The 18843-nt window shown below is 52.9% G+C and overlaps 1 protein-coding gene across 6 annotated transcripts in view; it reads right to left on the bottom strand.

The window, feature by feature from the left end:
* Positions 1-10237: 10237 nt before the first annotated feature.
* NDST1 (N-deacetylase and N-sulfotransferase 1) overlaps positions 10238-18843 on the bottom strand; it is a 63063-nt gene continuing 54457 nt past the window's right edge. For all 6 annotated transcript variants that reach the window (XM_060634713.2, XM_060634708.2, XM_060634712.2 and 3 more), the window contains 3 exons: positions 18373-18482; positions 16583-16685; positions 10238-15373 (listed from right to left, as the gene is read on the bottom strand). In XM_060634713.2, coding sequence (XP_060490696.1) covers positions 15254-15373; positions 16583-16685; positions 18373-18482 — 333 coding nt within the window. In that variant the 3' untranslated portion in view covers positions 10238-15253. The remainder of the gene's footprint in view (positions 15374-16582; positions 16686-18372; positions 18483-18843) is intronic.

Genomic DNA, 18843 nt, shown 5'->3' with positions numbered 1-18843 from the left:
GAGGGGCAGAGAGAGAGGGAGACACAGAATCGGAAGCAGGCTCCAGGCTCTGAGCTGTCAGCACAGAGCCCGACACGGGGCTTGAACTCACGGACCGTGAGATCATGACCTGAGCTGAAGTCGGACGCTTACCCGACTGAGCCACCCGGGAGCCCCAAAACGCTGACCTTCTGCACCTGAACGCCCTGTGTCTCATGGACACCCTCTTCCTCCTGGCTTCAGCATTGTGCTGTGTAAGGAGGGGCAGGGCTCTTTTGGATTGGACATTGGAGGGCCTGCATGCCTTGGAGCACAGGGTGGGGCCCAGGGATGCCTGTCTCCAGGGAGCTCCTATTCTGGGGCTAGTCCCACCCTTGAGGATGTCCCAGGGCCATCCTGTGGGAGACACCCAGCCAGGACCACAGGCCCTCAAAGTATCTCTGTCACCAGCCTCAGGCTGGACAAGGCCTGAGTTGCCCAGTAGAACGTGCTTTCCTCGGGAAACCAGAGCGTCTTCTGAGACACCAGGCCCCCGAAGGGTCCTGGCTTAGCCAAGACTGTGGTCAGTGCTGGCCATAGTCTGGCCTGCACACCCCTTCCTGTGGGGGCCTCAGTGCCAGGGAGGCGGCCCTGCGAACAATGCCCTGCTCTGTTCCTGGCGTGGGAGGGGATGGTTAGTTTAGCCGCACCTCACCCCAGCGGGGGATCCAATGCTCCCCTGCTCACCTCCACTAACTGGAGCCTTCAGGCCCCAGAGGAAACCCAGACACCCCACACTTAGCACCCTCCCAACTCCCAGACAGGCCACGACTCAGAGGTCAGGAGTTAGAGCCAAAATGCCTTTAGGGGTCCTAGGTCCCACCATCTAGGGATGGCATCTCAGCAGAGCCAGCCATGGCCACCCAAAACCCCGCCCCAACCAATGTGGCTCCATCTTTTCTCAGACCCTTTGATCAGGCCTCAGGCCTCATCTGGTGAATGAGAAGGGCTCAGAGAGGCTACACAGCTGCCTCTGCAGCTAGGAAGCAGCAGAAATGGAACTCAGACCCAGGCCTGTGAGTCTCCAGAGCCTGTGGTCTTACTCACTGCACAAAACTGTCCTTTAGAAATCCTGAAGTGACCATGAGTCCCAGGGCGCGGGGTACCCTGCACAGACCTCAGCAGGCGGACACACACATGCACATACACACACGCACACACACACGCACACCTTCCTTAGCGCCCAACCCTGCCAAAGAGAGTCTTGGAAAGCCTCGGGGCCCGGTCCCCCACCGCTCACATGGAGGGGGCCTCTGAGCCTCCCAAGTCCCCAGTCTGGGTCCAGGAGTCAGGGTCCCCTTGGTGGCTACACAGGTGGAGGAGGAGGCCAGTCCTGCCCTGGAGCTCCCCTCAGCCCTGCAGGCCTACAGGTCAGCTGGACCTCCTCCCCCAATCCTCCCAGGGCCCACAGGCCCCAGGCCAGGCTTGGCTTCCGGAGCTGCCGCCACCTTGGCCGGCTACACCACACGTGGTTTCAATCAGCAGCCTGCGGGATGAATGGTGCCTTGTGAGAGCTCCACGGGGCTCACCTCGCACACAACAGCCAGGTGGGGCACCCTCGGGGAGGCAGGAGTGCAAGGGGACGTCAGGTGGGGGACGAGCCGGGGGTGCAGGACAGCACAGAGGGAGGAGCCAGGACCTGGTGGTCAGACGGGGTGAGGTCCCAGCCCGGCCACCCACAACTCGCCAGACATCTCTAGGCCTCGGCTCAGGTCTCCGGGTAAAGGGGAGCAACGAGCCCCATCAGGGGGTTGTGAGCGTTCAGGGAGATGATGCCCAGCATGCCATGAGGGGCTGGCACACAGTAGGTGCTCTGTACCTGGCGTCCCACCTGTCAGGGAACCGGGAGCAGGAGGCTCACAAACTCGATTTAATGGGGAAGGGAGAGGAGGCGACTTCATTTGTGAAGGGGGGAGGCTGCCATCAGCTGCTTCCACCAGCCGCCTCCACACGGCCAAGGGGCCTCCCACAGGGAGCTCTAGAAGCAGGCCCCAGGTCCGTGAAGGGGGGAGACGCTGCACCCCAGCCCTGTTGGAGAGGAGAGCTTGCGGGTAGCCGGCACAAGTCATAAGTAATGTTTACTGAGTACTGAGTGGAGGCTGCCCTCCGTGCCTCCTTCTGTGGATGTTTCCATTTTACACACAATAAAACTATGACTCAGAAGGGGAAGGTGACCAGGCTACAGCCACACAGCTGGCGAGTCGCGGAGCTGGGATGTGAGACCGTGCGATGGGTGGCCGGCACGGGGCACCCCCCCACCCACCACCAACGGAGATGAGAGCTCATTTTCTGAGGGTCTCTCGTGGACAGGGCGGGTGGGGGCCATGCTTCCTGGCATCCCCGCTCAGCCTCTTTTCCCGTCCACAGAGCTTCCAGTGACCCAGTCTGGGGTGTGCAACGACCCACGTCTTCTGCCCTGCCTCCCGCCCACCACCAGGCAGAGTCTGGTGCAGAGTGGAGGCCTCTGGGCATCTGAGAATAGAGAGGTGGGAGGGAGGCAGAGGCAAAAAAACCTCATCATGTTTCTTTACGCTGAACCGGTATGCGGGTCCTGTCAGCACTGGGATAACAGGCAGACCCCTTACTCCGTGGACAAGGCCCCGTGGACCTCACAAAAGCCTCAAGCTTCATCACCCCTCCTTCCTCACCACCCCGCCGCCTCCACTCTCCAGGCTAAGACCCTTCGGATGCTGGCAGCCCGTGGCTATCCAGCCATCTCCTCCAGGCTTTGCCCAGGATTTCACCTGCCTGGAACCCTCTCCTGCCCGACCCTGGCTAGCCAGTCCCCCAAATCCCAGCCAACCGAGCACTCTGTGCACGAGGATGCCCGATCTGCCGCACCGGGCTCCAGGGCATCGCCTCAGGTGTTTCTGGGAGCAGAGCCCTGGGTCCTTGTGGACCTCCTGTGGGATTGGCCCCAAATTCAGAATCTAATCTAGATCTGCAGGGGAAGGAAATGAATCTCCTCTGTTGGAGATGGGATGCCACCTTTTCAGACTGGTTTTCTCTTATCCTTTTATTTATTATTTTGGGAGAGAGTCAGGGAGAGAGAGAGTACATGCGCAAGTTGGGGAGGGGCAGAGAGAGAGGGAGGGAGAGAGAGAGACTCCCAAGCAGGCTCTGCAGGGCTGAGCCCGATGCAGGGCTGGAACCCACAAACTGCGAGATCATGACCTGACTTGAGCCAAAGTCAGATGCTCAACCCACTGAGCCACCCAGGCGCCCCTCTTACTCCTTTTCTGACTCAGCCATCTATGGAGTCAAGCGGGCTGCCCTCCTGTGGAGACAAGGGGGTCATTTGCTGAGCAGTTCATCTCTAGCTCTCAGCCCTTTAGTGGTTCCCTGCGCTCCACTGAGAAACCATTTCTGGAGCACAGTTTAAAGAGCAAGACTTGCCTGCTGCTTTCTGTATAGACAGAATATCCATCTCAGATAGCACCAGCTCAGCCAGGAGCTGGGTGTGCACAGCTCACCGGGTGCCCCCTGGCCACCCTGACGCCCTTGCCCTTTGGTGTGATGGGTCAGTAACGGCCGTTAGAGAAAGCAGCCTTGTAGAAATAACTATGGACAGTCTTCAAGGGTTAAGCCGCATAAATATTCAGTGTGGCTTTGTTTATGATACTAAAAATCTAACACAGTGCACATGTTCAACCATCAAATAAAGTATGGTACATTCACAAACTGAACCCCATAAGGAGGAATTTTTAATGACACCAGAAGATCGTCATAATTTATCACCAAGAGAAACAACAGCAGATTATGAAACATTAATGTGGGAAGAGGGAAACCAGCCTCTGGGCAGATATGTAAAAGCAGCGGGGGAGGGGGGGCACCTGGGTGGCTCAGTTGGGTGAGCATCCGACTCTTGATTTCGGCTCAGGTCACAATCTCAGGGTTTGTGAGTTCGAGCTCCGCATTGGGCTCTGCACTGGCAGTGTGGAGCCTCCTTGGGATTCTCTGTCTCCCGCTCTCTCTGCCCCTCCTCCACTCGCTCACTCTCTCTCAAAAATAAGTAAGTAAACATTAAAAAAAGAAGAAGTAGGGTTGTAGGGTAGGAGTATAGACTTGGAAGCTAGAAAGCCTGGGTCCAAGGGCAGACTTGGCCACACTAGAGCCAGGAGACAATGGACAAGTCTCCAAACCTAAAAGCTAGACTTGCATCATCTATCAAATAGGAAGGACTCTGGTCCTGTGACATCTCAGGCACTTAGCACAGTGAGACTAGCACAGACCAAGCATCCAATAAACATTGCAGCTTTTATGATTGTATACACCAAAATGTGGGCAGTACTTGCTGTGTGGAGTGATTTCAATTGTCTTAGGATTGGCTGATTTGTATTTTTAAAACTTTCTGAAACAAATGTGAATTCCTTGTATTAATTTCAAAAACAGAAACAAGCACGACCCACACAAGGAAGCAGCTGGTTTCCCACCAGCGTGTTGCTGAGGACGTCACTCCCGTCACTCCCGATGAGGCACCGATGAGATTTTCTGGGAGAAACTGATCTGCTTTTGGTGTCAGGTTTCCCTGAACACCCCGGCTGCCTGGAGGCTTCGAGCCACAGCCGGGTGCCTAACCTCAATGTCCAGTGAGGGGGGGGATCATTGAAATCCACTACGACCCAGCGATACAGCGTGTGGAGGACAATGTGTGAAGGAGTCCCACCAAAGAGTTAGAAGTGTGACCCTAGCGACCAGATCGAGAGGACACATGCTTCAGATTCTGTTTACTTCCCTGGTGCTTGCAATTCTTTCAAACAATCTCGTATCACAATAAAAAATGGAAATGACATGATCGGCTACAGTAGAGAAACGTTTAATAACACGTAAAAATGTGGACAACTTGTTACGGTTAAGAAGAGGTTTGAGAAACAGAATGTCAGTGTTTTCTCATTTCTACAAAAACGACTTTACACGTCCGACAGAAGGGCAAAGTCCTGAAACGTGAACTGTGGTTTTCCCGAGTGGTGGGACACATTTTCATTTTCTCATTTGTCTGTATGTTTTCAATTTTCCACAATTGACATCTATAACTTTAGTGATTTAAAAAAAAAAAAAAAAAGGGGGTACTTTCTTAAAAGGAAAGATTTGGCCCAAGATTTGGCCCGAATTTGTAGCCTTTGTCTTGCCTCCACTTTCTCCCCTCCCCCACAGGCCTGTTTTCTCACCTGATTTTAATTGGCGCCATCGTGCTGTCCTTTCCGTGTCCCTGAAAAAGGCCCGAAATCCTTGTGGGAGCAAGGCGAGGCAGAAGCCAGGGCCCAGGTCCAGCCCGCTGCTCCCCATCAGTGGTCCCCCGGCACCCCACGCCGCCTCCTGGAGTACTGTTCTAATTAGCGGGGACGCTAAGCAGACCCAAAGGCGGAACTATAAACACCAGAGGCAAAGACCCATAAACAGCTGGGTAACTGACTCCAGCTTGTGCAGATGGGCCTGGCCCTCCTTCACACTAACGGCTGGGTGGGGGCTGGGCTAGCCATTGAGGACGTGCCTCCGCCTCCCCTCCTTAGACCACAAGCTGCTATGAGCCAGGCAGTTAGAATATTGGTGCATCAGTCTTAGGTGAGCTTATATCCACATGGGCAGGGGGTTTGAGGACCAAGGATCTTCAAGGTCCCCTGAGCCCCATTACCTGCCCCGGGGCCTCAACTTACCTATCTGTAAAATGGGGAAGAGAGGAACTAAGAGACTAAATGGGCCTTCTTAGCTCTACCACATCATACCTAAATGTATATACTGGAACTAAATGCCTATGATATACCTAACTGTAATATAATAAAAATATATACCATGTGATAATATAAACATATGCTACAATAAAATTATCTGCACTGTAACCTAAACATCATATTATATATTATTGCATCATACGCTTCAATCTTGTATTTCTGTTTTTTTTAATGACCATCTACAGATATCTGTGATCAGAGAGTATAGAGAGGCAAGCCAGGAAGACTTCCTGTATGAAGAGAGATTTAAGGGCTGTGGATTTGACAGGCAGGAAAAACAAGCCTCCAAAAAAGTCATAATGGAGGGTAAGGGAGAGTCTTGAAAGAGAAGAGATTTACGGTACTATTTGCGACATCATCTGGGGCAGGGATGGATCCATGCCTATCTCCTACCCTAGAAGCACACAGCCTGGGGCTGTAGAGAGCAGGCAGAAAATACGCTGGATGGAAATGACCAAGACTTGCTGGTTGTGAGAAATAAGCCCACCGCCCCAATCAATGGGGGGACACGGAGCCTCGGAGCACAGTGAAGCGAGGCTTTAATGAACGTTCCTTTAAGAGTGGGTGTCTGACGAAGAAGCACACTCCGCGTTACAGCAGGCAATTTATCTCCTAGCGTGCAAGTCCCTCCCCTGATTCCTCATTGGCTGAGCACTACAGAGGTTACAGCCTTACCGGAAGTGGCTTATGCCCATGTAAGGCAACAAGTAGTCTGATTGGAACAAATGAACATTCCTTGAGGTGATGCGAAGACTTCAGTTCTTTGGTGCATGCTCATTGCAAAGCCTGCAAAAAATAACCCCTCGAAATGGAGAGGGGAAGAAGAGCCAGGAAATGAAGTGTGTAAGGCTTTGGGACTCCAGTGTGTGTGTGTGTGTGTGTGTGTGTGTGTGTGTGTGTGTGATCGGCTGCGGGCGGGGGTGGGGGGGGGCGTTCGTACATATTTCCAATAGGTTGTAAACCTATTGGTAATCAGCACAGTTTTTATTCGGTATTTCTGAAAATGAATCATCTCACTTCTCACACCGGCCTCTGATGACACAACAGAACCCCAGGGGAACTTGGTAGAGCACAGATTCCTGGCCCCTTCCCAGAGTTCCTGAATCAGAATCTGGAGCAGCAGGGCCAGGTGTTTGAATTTCAGGAACCGCTCGGTTGATGCTGAGGCAGGAAGTGTCCCTGTCTGGCACAGGTGGATGTTTGGGAACCCATGGTCCAGAGTTCCTAGTGGCTGGGGACCAAATGTGGGGTAGAGGTAGATTCTACCCTGCTCCGTGCCTGAGCTTGCACAATAGAGCCCCGTGGGCTTCAGGCTGTGGGGCCTCACAGACCAACGACTCCAGCTGTGTGATCCTGGCAGAGCTACTTAACCTTTCTGAACCTCAGATTCCTCATCTATATAATGGGGATGATGCTAATACCTCCGAGGGCTGTTGCGAGGGTTAAAAGAGGTAGTCCTTAACAAGCAGAGGGCCTGCCTGACACACTGAGAAATGCTTTGTAGTATTCACATAATTTATTGATGTTATTATTTATAATAATATTACCCCACCTCCATTAACCACCAGCCCAGCCTTCGGTGGAGACATTCCCACACTCTAGCTGTGAGAAGCTGGGGAGAGACTGCCCCTAGGTGGACACAGTCTAGACTGCACCGGATAAACCACCCACTAGAGGGTGAGTCAAACTACGAACTCCATTTCTCCCCCCTTATCTGTAAATACTTCGGCGTGAACTTCTTGAGAAAAATTACAGACTCTTAACAATAATTAAAATTAGGAAATTTAATACTGATACAATACTACTATCCAATCCACACAGTCCACGTTCACATTTTGCCACTTGTCCCTACAGGGTCCTTTATAGCTAATTGTTTTCCTGGTCTGGGGCCCCTCCAGGGTCACCCATGACATGCGATTGCCAGGTGTCTTTAGTTTCCTTCAATTCTGAACCATTTCTCAGCCTTTATCTTTCACGACCACGACATTTTTAGACGTCAGGCCGGTTATTTTGCAAATCGTCTCTCAACAGAGATGTATCTGCTGGCTAGATCCGTGTTATGCTTTTGTCAGAAATCTCACAGGTGTTCAGCTGCCTCCGTCTCATACCGTGTCGGGTTGTCCAGGACTGCTGATGTGGGCTCTAACCCCCCCGTATGTTAGCATGTGGGCGCTGGGCTCCGAGGGCCAGAGACTGTCGGCAAGTCTCACAGCTGGTCAGGATCCTCCGCTCAGGATCTTGACGGGTGTTCAGGATAGCTGTGGCAAAGCGAGAACTTCCCCCCACTGCCTGGGGCTCTGATGGGGGCCGAACGGCGAACTGCTGGGTCAAGGCCAGCGGTGTGGCCTTCATGGCATCATCCTTACAAGCCCCCTTTCTATGAGCCCATTTTCATTCCAAAAATGATACACAAATATCCTATCTTTTTATTTTTAATTTATTTATTTTGAGAGAGCAAAAGAGCATGTGCACACGGAAAGGAAGAGAGAGGGAGAGAGAGAGAATCCCAAGCAGGCTCTGCACTGTCAGCGCAGAGCCTGACGCAGGGCTTGAACTCACAAACCGTGAGATCACGGCCTGAGCCAAAGTCAGACGCTTAACTGACTGAGGCACCCAGGTGTCCCCTCTATGTTTTTAAAAAAGTGTTGAAGCCAAAGCTAAAGTCCCCTTTGAACCTTCCCCCTCTTCCCAGTGTCTTCTCCCTCCTCCAGAAGTAGCCAGTTCCCAGTTTGATGTGGGAGCTATGTATCTACAGTCCCAGGAAAAATATACACTGTAGCATTCTTTCCAAAAATGGTCACACTATAGGTCAATCTCATAGAAATTTTCCTGGCAGGACTTGAAGACGGAGCTAATTATTTTCAACTGCATCATCACCTTCCAGCCTGTGGCGATACTAGGCTATTTAGCTGATCCCCTGTGGATGGACACCTAGGTTGTTTCCAGTATTTTACGATTATGAAACACACTGCTCTATGCACATGACCCAGGGCTTCACTGAGGGAAATGCCTACTTTGGGGAGCCTAGACTGTATCAGATTCCCTGGACTCCTCCTCAATTAGGGGAGAAGAGTCTAATATGCCTTTATTCACCCAACTTATTGGAAATGCAGAATCTTGAGGGGTGCCTGGGTGGCTCCATTGGCTGAGTGTCCAACTCATGATTTCGGCTCAGGTCATGATCCCAGGGTCATGGGATCGAGCCCTGCATTGGGCTCCGTGCTGAGCATGGAGCCTGCTTAAGATTCTCTCTCTCTCCCTCTCTCTCTCTCTCTCTCTCTCTCTCTCTCTCTCTCCCTCTGCCCCTCTCCCCAACTCATGCTCTCTCTCCATATATATAAAATGAAAAAAATAAATAATAGAGAAAGAAATGCAGCATCTTGGGACCTCTGAGAGCAGCTGGGTTGGATTTTCACAATGTGTTTCAAAGAGTTTTAGGGTTCCAAGATAGTATGGGGGACAGAGAGGAGGAATTAGCTGGTTAGAGTCTGGACCCTGACCCCACTCCAACCGGAGCACCCCTGCCTTTACCTGGTTTCCAATTTTCTCTTTTAAAAATTAGTATTAGCTATTTTAAAATTCAAAAACTTCTGATGCAGCCTGACCCCCTTAACTGGCACAGGGCTCCTTTCTGTAGCACACTTTCTGGAACTGCTCCCATTAGTGCGGCCTCCAGCCACAAACTGTTGGTGACCTGTACCAAGCTCCCAGCTGACAAACTTCAAGGGTCCCTGCAGGTGCTGCCCTCGTGCCCGGAGGCTGGCATTTTGTTATGTTCCCAGCTGTGCCCTCGTTCGCCCCTCGACAGCCATCCACGTGCCGGTGGACCTTCTCTGGCTCGCACTCAGTGGCCTGGTTCAGTGTTCCCGAATCTTCCTGTGTATCGGGGGGTTAAAACGCACTTCGTGGGGTCCCACTCCCAAAGGTTCTGAAAGAGTGGATTTTGGGGTGCCCAGGAATTTAAGGCTTCGCAGGGGGATCTGAGGGAGCAGGTCCAGAGCCCTGTGTTGTAGACGGTGGGCCGGGGCCTCTGTCAAGCTTGGCCCTCAATCAGGCTGGGAGGGCTAGACAGTCACGTGTTTTAACCACAGTTTGGTTGCTCAGACAGTGGGACTCTCCAGATTAATTAGAATCCACAGGACTCATCGATCAAAGCCAGGGTTTCCCAAAACGGGGTGCCTCAGGGTGCTGGAGGTTACAATGCAGATGGCTGGGCCCCACTCCACATCTGCCAGAGATGTGCCACTTCTCGGGAAGTGTGGCCTGGGGATCTGCATTTTAAGCCGGTTCTCCAGGAACAGCCAGTGAGCCCAACTTCCTCCATGTCCCTCAGAGACGAGGGAAACAGCATCAAAGAGTAAAATGCCTTCTCCCCCGTCACCATCCACAGGGTGGCCACACTGGCTGTGGTGCAGACCCCTTGGATCTCCACCCCTCCCCTGCAGGCCTTTCAAAAAGTTCAGAGAGACAAGACAGACATGACCAGTGCATACAAATAGAACCCCACTTTATTAGCAGTTAGTTCGAGATTGTACATTAATGGAGGAAGGTTCCCACTTTTAACACAACCCAAAACGGCTGGTTCGAGAGCCCTGATCGGGTGAGCTGGGTAGCATCCCCTCTCCCCCCTCTCCCCACCCCACACAAGGGAAGGAAACCTCTGTCTGCTCCCCTAGTGTGCCCCCCACCCTCTCCAGTCAGCCCTCTCCTCTCCCCAGGAAATGACATGAATTTCATGCACAAATTACAAAAGGAGCCCTCTTGCTTATAATAAAAGCTAGCACAGTCATAGAAAACCCTCTCCTCCTTCATTCTCCTCAAGGGCCAGAGAGAGGAAGGAAAGAGGGAGGGATGAACTCATTAGGATAAAACACAGCCAGAGTCTCCCCAGGCCCTTGACGATGACCCTTCACAAAGCCCATGCCCGTCCCCTGTGGGAACTAAAAACATCTCTGGCTGTCGGAGCTGGCAAGGGCAAGCCCTGGGGGGGCAGCCAGCCCGGGGCTGCAAACCAGGCGCCCGGCATTGCCTTGAGGGCAGGGGCCTGGGCCCTCCACCCTCACTTCACCTAGAGCAGACCCGCTTCCTTCTTTGACATTTGAAAACCCCTGCTTTAGCCCCATCTGCTCATGCTACAAGTGGGGAAATTGAGGCCCTGGGAGGAAAACTGTCACGCAGCTACTAAATGTACCCAGTTGGGACGAAATTTCACATCTCCTGCCTCCAGCCCAGTGCTCTTCTCCTCACACCACAGCTTGGGGGAGGCAGTTCCCCAGCTAGGCCCTTCCCTGGTGCATCCCCGGGGCCTGGCTCTGCTCCAGTGCACACAGACCATGGGCCTCTGGGAAGTAAAAACCAGGAGGCCACAAAACAGAGAAAGAGGGAGACAGAGAGAGAGAGAGAGAGAGAGATTGATTCTATTTGGTGCCGTGTGGTCCATCGCCAGGATCAGAGCAGGTAGCACAGGGTTTTCTGAGCCAGAGACATCTCCTTCCCAGAGGGCCCAGCCTCCTCCCCCCGGGGGGCACCCAGGGCCAGCTGCAATGGCCACCCCCTTGCCCTCCCCTGAGCTCCTGGAACCCCATCTAGCCCTTCTGCCGGTTTGGCACTTGGTACAGGTGACGGCAGAGGGGCATCTCAGGCCGGGATGAAGTTGTCGAGTCAGCACAAAAGGCAAAAATCCATACGGCCTGAATTCCCCTTGACAAGACAGGGGCTGGAGGAACATATTCTATGACACCATGAAGAAATGATCCAGCATGTGGGACTCGGACAGGACAGCAGGCCTGCTCTCCTCAGAAATAACGTCATTTAAAAAAATCAAAGTGAGCAGAGAGAGAATTTTTCAGCATTTCAAGAGACTGAGCGACAACCACAGTTATAAGGTACCATATATGCACCTTGACAGGATCCTGATTCCCAAACCAGGTATGAGTTACCTGGGGGACAAGTGAATATAGACTGAACAGCGGATGTTCTTAGGAAATCACTGCGGTCTTGGGTGTGCTACAGGCCAATTATGGAGGACAACGTCCTAACTCTTAGGGGACCCAGGCGGAAGCGTTTTGGTAAAGTCTCATGATATTTGCAGCAACTTACTTTTAAACTAATTCAGAAAAAAAATGTACACGCACAGAGAGAGAGAGAGAGAGAGAGAGAGAGAGAGAGAACAAACGCGACAACGTGTTCATTTGAAATCTAGATGGAGGGTACTGGGTGTTCAAAATAAAATAATTGGCAAAACATGTTTTCACTTGCTCCTTTACCAACAAACCCATGGGGGACCCCTCCCCACTGAGACCACCAATCTCTGGGGGGTCAGCCTAGTTTTCCTCCACTGGGAACAGACCACTGCTCCCTCATCTGGGCCCCGGAGGCGCTGGCCCTCCGACGCACAGGCTTGGAAGAGGCCCATCTTTAAACTTCAGGCTCACCCTCCAAGCACAAGATGCCTGCACTACGGGCGGCTCTAGAACCCCAGGTGACTCGGGCAGCTGCAGGTGACCATGACACCTGTGCCCTCCCCCAGCAAAGGCTCGTGGAAAAGATGGCAGAATGGATGGTGGAGTCAGCTACATGACTTAAGCTATTTCTCTTTCTCCCTCTCTCTCTCTCTCTCTATTTTTTGGCCAAACACAGTGAATTATCGAACATTAAAGATGCTGCGATGCTGTACCCATTTGCGCCTCTCGTGTGGAGGATCTGTGTGCTCGGTAGCTGAGAGCCCCGAGAGGGATTTATCTGTCCCCCTCCCCAATATCCACAGGTCCTGGCAGTGGGTCCACAAGAAAGATTCATCAGTGGGAAAGGAAGTCGCAGTGACCAGACAGACCTAGAACATGGGGCAGGTCAAGTCCCTAGCCTCCCAGAAGGGCCTGGACAAAATGCTCCAATATTTCCTCTGCTCCCACAGGGTCCCACAGGGTCTCAAAACTGCCCCCTCCTTCCTGGAGCCAGAGGCGGAGAGAAATGGAGCTGCCTGCCCTCCAGGCCTTCTGAGCTCCCGGAGGTGGGAGCAGGCATCCAGACACAGAGGGTACATTTCAACAGGTGGGAGCTTCGAGCTCTTCACAGGCCACGGAGCTCGAAGGTGGGGGACGACGCTGGGGTGTGCACTACGGAAGACCCCGTCCTGCGAGTCTGGGCCGTGGCACCAGCAAGCGTTCACAGGCGTACAAGCAGGCACGCCACCCTGTCCTCAGGCACTCTGTTCCTCATCCCCGGCGGGGTCGACACTGCCCGGGGTTCCCAGGCTCAAAGGCCCCGAGGAGAAGCATGATGGGAAGGCTTCTCTTGCAGGACAGCGGACCCACACGCAGCTGTTCTGCTGAGTATCCACCCAGGGAAGAACTTGAAAAGAGGGGACGGGTTCAGAGCTCAGCCAGACCCGGCCCCCCGCACACTGGTGAAAGACCTCTTAGGGAGAGCAAGGCAGGACTGCAAATGCAGATCAGGAACTGAGAAGGCTCAAAGGCACCCTGGCTGGGAAGGAGTGGTTTGTCCCCTATCCTGGAATGACCACGGGTGTGACTGAGGGAGGGACAGGAACCTGGCACAGAGTAGGGTCCCAAGGATGGGCTCAGAGGCAGTGTGGCATTGGAAGAAGAGCACTGGACCCAGAATCAGGAGCCTCAGATTCAGTTCTCAGCTCCTCGTGCACCCAGTTCTGAGACATCGGCCAAGGAGGCCGCCTCCCCTTTCTGGACCTGTTTCCATACCCGTCAAAGGACCCTTCCAGCCCCAAGATGCTAGAGTCTTCCGAACAGGACAAGGCGCTCCAGAAAGGGATTCCTGGAGGTGGGCTGGAAGCTAACCTGGCAGTGGGAGGGGCTGGGGACAGGTGCCCAGCCTTCGTCACTTCACATTGTTAAAGAAGGGGGTAGGAGCAGACCCTAACCAGAAAACAGCCCCGAGATCCCATGGTCTGGGGTGGGGGGAGGGGGGCCTGGAGACAGTTCAGTGGGTCCCAGCGGGCAGTCCGGCTCCCAGGGCAGCTCCCAACCTAGCACCATATGAGGGGGAGGGGACAGGCTGGCCTTCGGCCCCCCAGCCTCCCGCCCCAGCCCTGCTGTTGCCTTTGGCCAGAATTCCTCCAGGGTCACTGCACTTCACGAAGCCAGGTTTCCTGGAGGGAGTAGGTCTCTCCTGTTCGTCTCACCACCTCAGTTCACCCGCGGTAGCCCCAGGACAACCGCGACACTTGGGGAAGGAACAGAGACCTCTCCAAGGGACACCTCCAAACTGTCTCCTGGAGGCCCGGACATATGAAGACACACGCCCTCCTCCATCCTACCATCCCATTCTCTAGCACTGAGATGTGACACTGGGGCTTGCCACCATTTTGTATGACTGAATTAAAAATAAACCCAACCAAAAAAAATAGAATATATATATATACACATTATATATATATATATATATATATATATATATATATATATATATATAACACAGTGCGACCCCAGCACCCAGGGTATAAACTCTGGCACCAAGAAAAAACAAAATATTAAAATACTTTAGCTTCTTAGTATTTGGGAGGGGGTTAAGGGGGTCTCTAGGAGCCCTTGGCCACAGGTAGCTGGGGCAAAGCCATGGACAGCAGTCTCACCCACTCTGCCCAGTGTCTGCCAGGGGCCAAGGTTGGGTGGGCGTGGGGACAGCATATGTACATTGGGACATGTATACTGGCAGACTCCTGAACCGCCTCAGTCTTTTACCACAGGAAACACCACACGTCATATCCCAGGGTGAGGAACAGGGGTAGGGAGGCCTGGGTCTCTGGGTCCAAATGGCATGGCGGTGCCCCGGGGTCCTGAAGAAGGCCCCAAGGACTGGGTGGATACTGTAGGAATCAGCGATTCTTTACCCAAAAGGGAAGGTGAGATGTGAAAGTATTAACCAGAATGTGTGCGGAGGTCCGGAGTTCTCTTGAGGTGGCCACCCCCACATCCAGCCTAGTGACTCTGGGTCCCCCGCTGACCCCTCTGAAGTGCCTGGCTCAAAACAGTCAGGGAAGCATCCAGTCTCTCTCCCTGGTTTGGCAAAAGGCCCAGCTGGGCTCTTCTCCCTATTGTCTGGAGGACGGGGAAAATAGGGCAGCTAATACTGAGGGGATACCCTGCCCGGGGCAGGGAGTGATGGGATGATGGGGAGGGTGTGGTTGGTAGAACACAGTGAGGGACAGAAAAGAGTCTCACGGACTCCCTCCTACCAGGAAGTGGCCTCCCCCCAACAGGAAGTGGCCTCCCCATGGAAGGCTGTGAACGGAACGGACCCCTGGTGGCTAAGGAGGTCCTGTAGGCCACAGACCCGGCACTGGATGCTCTGAAGTGCCTGCGGACCTGCCTGGGCTCTTCTCCTGGCCCCGCCTGGGCCTCAGCTGAGTATTGCTCATAAGTGCTTGGCCAGCCCAGGCCCAGCTCCCCACTCTGCAGGTCAGTCTGGCTCAGCATGCGGCAGGCCGTCCAGGCCATCGCAAACGTTCAGTCTGGCTGAGGTGGCCGTGGCTACCTGGTGTTCTGGAGGTCCTCCCGCAGCCAGGTGGGCAGTGTCTGGCCCATCTTGTACAGCAGCTTAGAAAGCTCGATGTTGTGGTCCCGATAATAGTCCTTCAGGAAGGCGCGGGACTGGAACGGGAAGGAGAGTTCAGAGCTCAGTGACGCGCTGATTCAAGAGGGATCCCTCCCCACCACTCTGTCCGCGTCCACCCATACACCTTTCATTCACAGTCTTTCTGAAAATGGTAGCTTCCAAGAGAAAACTCATAGGGCAGGGCGCCAAAATACAATTACACAAGGTAAAAGTTCTCGTGATAGGGAGAAAAGAGAGAATTAATTAAAACCAGGGCAACTGAGAGTCACAGCGTGCAACCTCTCCCCTGCATCCTTTGGACACGCCATTCTCTCCTGCAAGAATAGGGATTCCTCTATGCCCAGGTCCGGTGTCACCCCCGTCCTCACAGGCCCAACCCTAGAGCCCCTCCCCACCCCTACCCCTCCCCCCGCCCCATCAGCTTCCAGTGGCATCTCCGTGTTCTGAATTCCCACAGTACTTGTGTGCAGCTCCCCTGCTGCGTGAAGCACTTGCTGGCCTGCATCTTATTGGTCTGTGTGACTAGTCTCCCTCCTAGACTAGGAGTTCCTTGAAGGCAAAGCACATGTCTGAATCATCCTCAAAGCCCACAGCACTCAGCCCTTGGCAGAAGGTAATAAATACTCACTTGACTAAGCCATTCCTGACCCACCATGTCCTAGCTTCTATTTCCTCCTTTTAAGAACACCATCCAAGGGGCGCCTGTGGGGCTCAGTCGGTTAAGCATCTGATTCTTCATTTGGGCTCAGGTTATGATCTCACGATTTGTGGGACTAAGCCCCACGTCGGGCCCTAGGCTGACAGTGCGGAGCCTGCTTGGGACGCTTTCTCTCCTCTCTCTCTGGCCCTCTCCCCGCTCTCTCTCTCAAAATAAATAAATAAGAGAACACCATCCAAGAAATGCCAAGGCCATTAAGGCGCTGAGCACATGGCCGAGCGCCTGGGTGGCTCAGTCGGTTGAGCATCCGACTTTGGCTCAGGTCGTGATCTCACAGTTCATGAGGTCAAGTCCTGCATTGGGCTCTGTGCTGACAGCTCAGAGCCTGGAGCCTGCTTCGGATTCTGTCTCCCTCTCTCTCTCTGTCCCTCCCCCACTCACACTCTGTCTCCCTCTCTAAAAACAAAGCAATAAACATTAAAAATTAAAAAAAGGTGCTGAGTGCATGGTAAAGGGAAGAGGGGATCCCCGCCAGCCAGGGACCCCCTCCAGTTACCCAGCTGCCACAGGCAGTGCATCCACTTACATCCAGGTCCATCTCTGGGTATTTCCGGCCTTTGCTTTTGCCCAGACACTTGGTTTTTCCTCCTTCGAGCAGCTGGCACCAAAATCCTTTCTTTGGATCAAACCTGTGGAGTTGGGGAAAGCCTGTGGATGGGAGCTGGCCCAGCCCATCCCCCTCCCACCTTAAGGCAACGTTCACAGACCCCAGGAAGGGCAAAGCCTAGACCATGAAACCCACTACCCCAAGCACACTCTGGAACCCACAGAGAGATGTGTGGGGCTGGTGTTTGGATCTGCTGGCCCGAGTTTTGCCCTTGGGCTACACTCAACGCCCTGCCCCTTCTTCCTAGCAGAAGGCAGCTCGCATGTTCTGAGCCTTCTCTTGTCCTGGTGGAGCAGCGTGAGTCCGTCCCTTCAGCGACCCATAACAGAATCCCAGAGGATCCTGGGAAATCTTTTCTGAGCATTCTCCTACTCAGGGCTGAGCAACTTCACCCAAGAACCCAACAGGGAAAAAAAGCTTCGTGGGGGATTTTTGTTGTACTTAAGCATGCTCATCACTGAGAAGTTCTGGCTTTTGGACTAAATTTCAGAAATGGCAAAGCAAGACTGCCTTCAGGATTCGAAGTCATGCTGGGCCTTCGAAGGCTTTTGTGGGGGAGAGATGAGATCTGAAGCTGTCAAGGGGAGGGGAGGAGGCATGCTGGCATCAGAATTCAACCCCAGATCAGGAACCATTCGGAGCTTCTTGGGCATGAGAAGAGCCAGGAAACAGAATTCACATTTGGTGAGGGAGACAGGGGTTTCTGGATGGGTCACAGGGTAGGCATAAAGGAGGAAGACGATGATGGAGAGGATTTCTGAGCATCAGTACGTGCCAGGCACTGAGCTATGAGTTCCACACGCATGCTTCGTTCAATACAGTGACCCTTGGGTGGCAGGAATTATCACCTTTGTCTTCAATTTACAGATGAGGAGAGTGAGGTTTGAAGGAGCGAAGACACTTGCCCGAGGTCATACAGCTAAAGAAGCAACAGGTCTGGGATCCTAACCCAGGCATCTCTGATGCCATAGCCCTCCCTTAGCTGCTGTTCCTGTCTGCCTTAAGGTGACCTTCTTTACCTTCAACTTCCAAGAGAGTGAAAAGGAACATTCTTACCGCATGACCTTCCCAGAAAGGTAGCCAGGGAAGGTGACTGTATTCCTCCCTCTCTTGAGACCCGCCCCCCCCACCTCCATCCAGCCGCATGAGTCATTGTCTGGGACATAGCACTAGGAGACACAACTCCCTAGCCCTGAGCTCCTGCATCACAGGCTGGCACCTACTCAATCTGGGGAGGGCATTCTCAGTGCACTTGTGCCAGGTTCTGAGTGAGTGGGATTATGACCCATCACCAATTCTTATAGTTTCCTTTTCCTGAAATTATAACTAAGTCAAAATCTAATGCTAAGAAACCCTTATGGGGAACTGGGGCTGCTTAATGGTAGTCTAACTTACTTCAGTAAAAGATTCTGAAAATGTTCAGCACAGACTGAAAAGAAAACCCCAGGGTTGGGACTGACCAGAGTAGAACATATTCATCACCTCCTTTTTTTTTTTTTTTTTTTTTGAGTTGATACCTTTATTAATATGACCCAGGTCATATTAATATTAGCTTTTCTGCTAGACAGCTATCAGGGATATGCATGCTTCCTAACACTTGCTAACTCTAACTAATCTGTGTCTCTTCCATAATCATTCAAGCCTTTGGCTTTTTGGTCCAGGTGTCTGCTCAGAAAATCACCCTATCGAAAAGCCAAGGCAACACTCACGCCAAGGTTTTGTGGTAGTCAATAGTGTTGGTCACCCCAAGGAACTTTTGCACTGTGTCCATCACTTTGGCGGGTTCTGTTCGCAACAGTTTGCCATCCAAGACCAGAATCTGGAAGAAAGAGAAAAAAGAGAAGGATGATATGGGTGTGTGTTTACTCTAGTGGCAAATAGGTTCCCCATCTTCTGGTCAGCAGCCACAGTCACAAATTGGGGACTCTGCACTCTATAGCCTCTACCTTATCTTCCACTTCTGAATGGCAGGTGTCCCCACGCCTCAGTCTTCTACAGTCCAGCTCTCTGCCAGCTTCCCTGGACCAATGTCATCTTCTCCTAGAGATGAAGCTATCACCCAAGCACAGCTTGCCCCTCACAACCCTACCACGCACCTCTCTGCCTCTCATTCTCTTGCATAAACCCTCCAAGGGTTTCCCTAAAATGCCTGTGATCTGACCCTGCCTACCTTTCCGACC

The sequence above is a fragment of the Panthera onca genome, chromosome A1, assembly GCF_046562875.1.
Source record: "Panthera onca isolate mPanOnc1 chromosome A1, mPanOnc1 haplotype 2, whole genome shotgun sequence".
Lineage (NCBI taxonomy): Eukaryota > Metazoa > Chordata > Mammalia > Carnivora > Felidae > Panthera > Panthera onca.
Note: the sequence above shows the minus strand (reverse complement) of the source record. Positions and strands in the feature narration are given on the sequence as shown.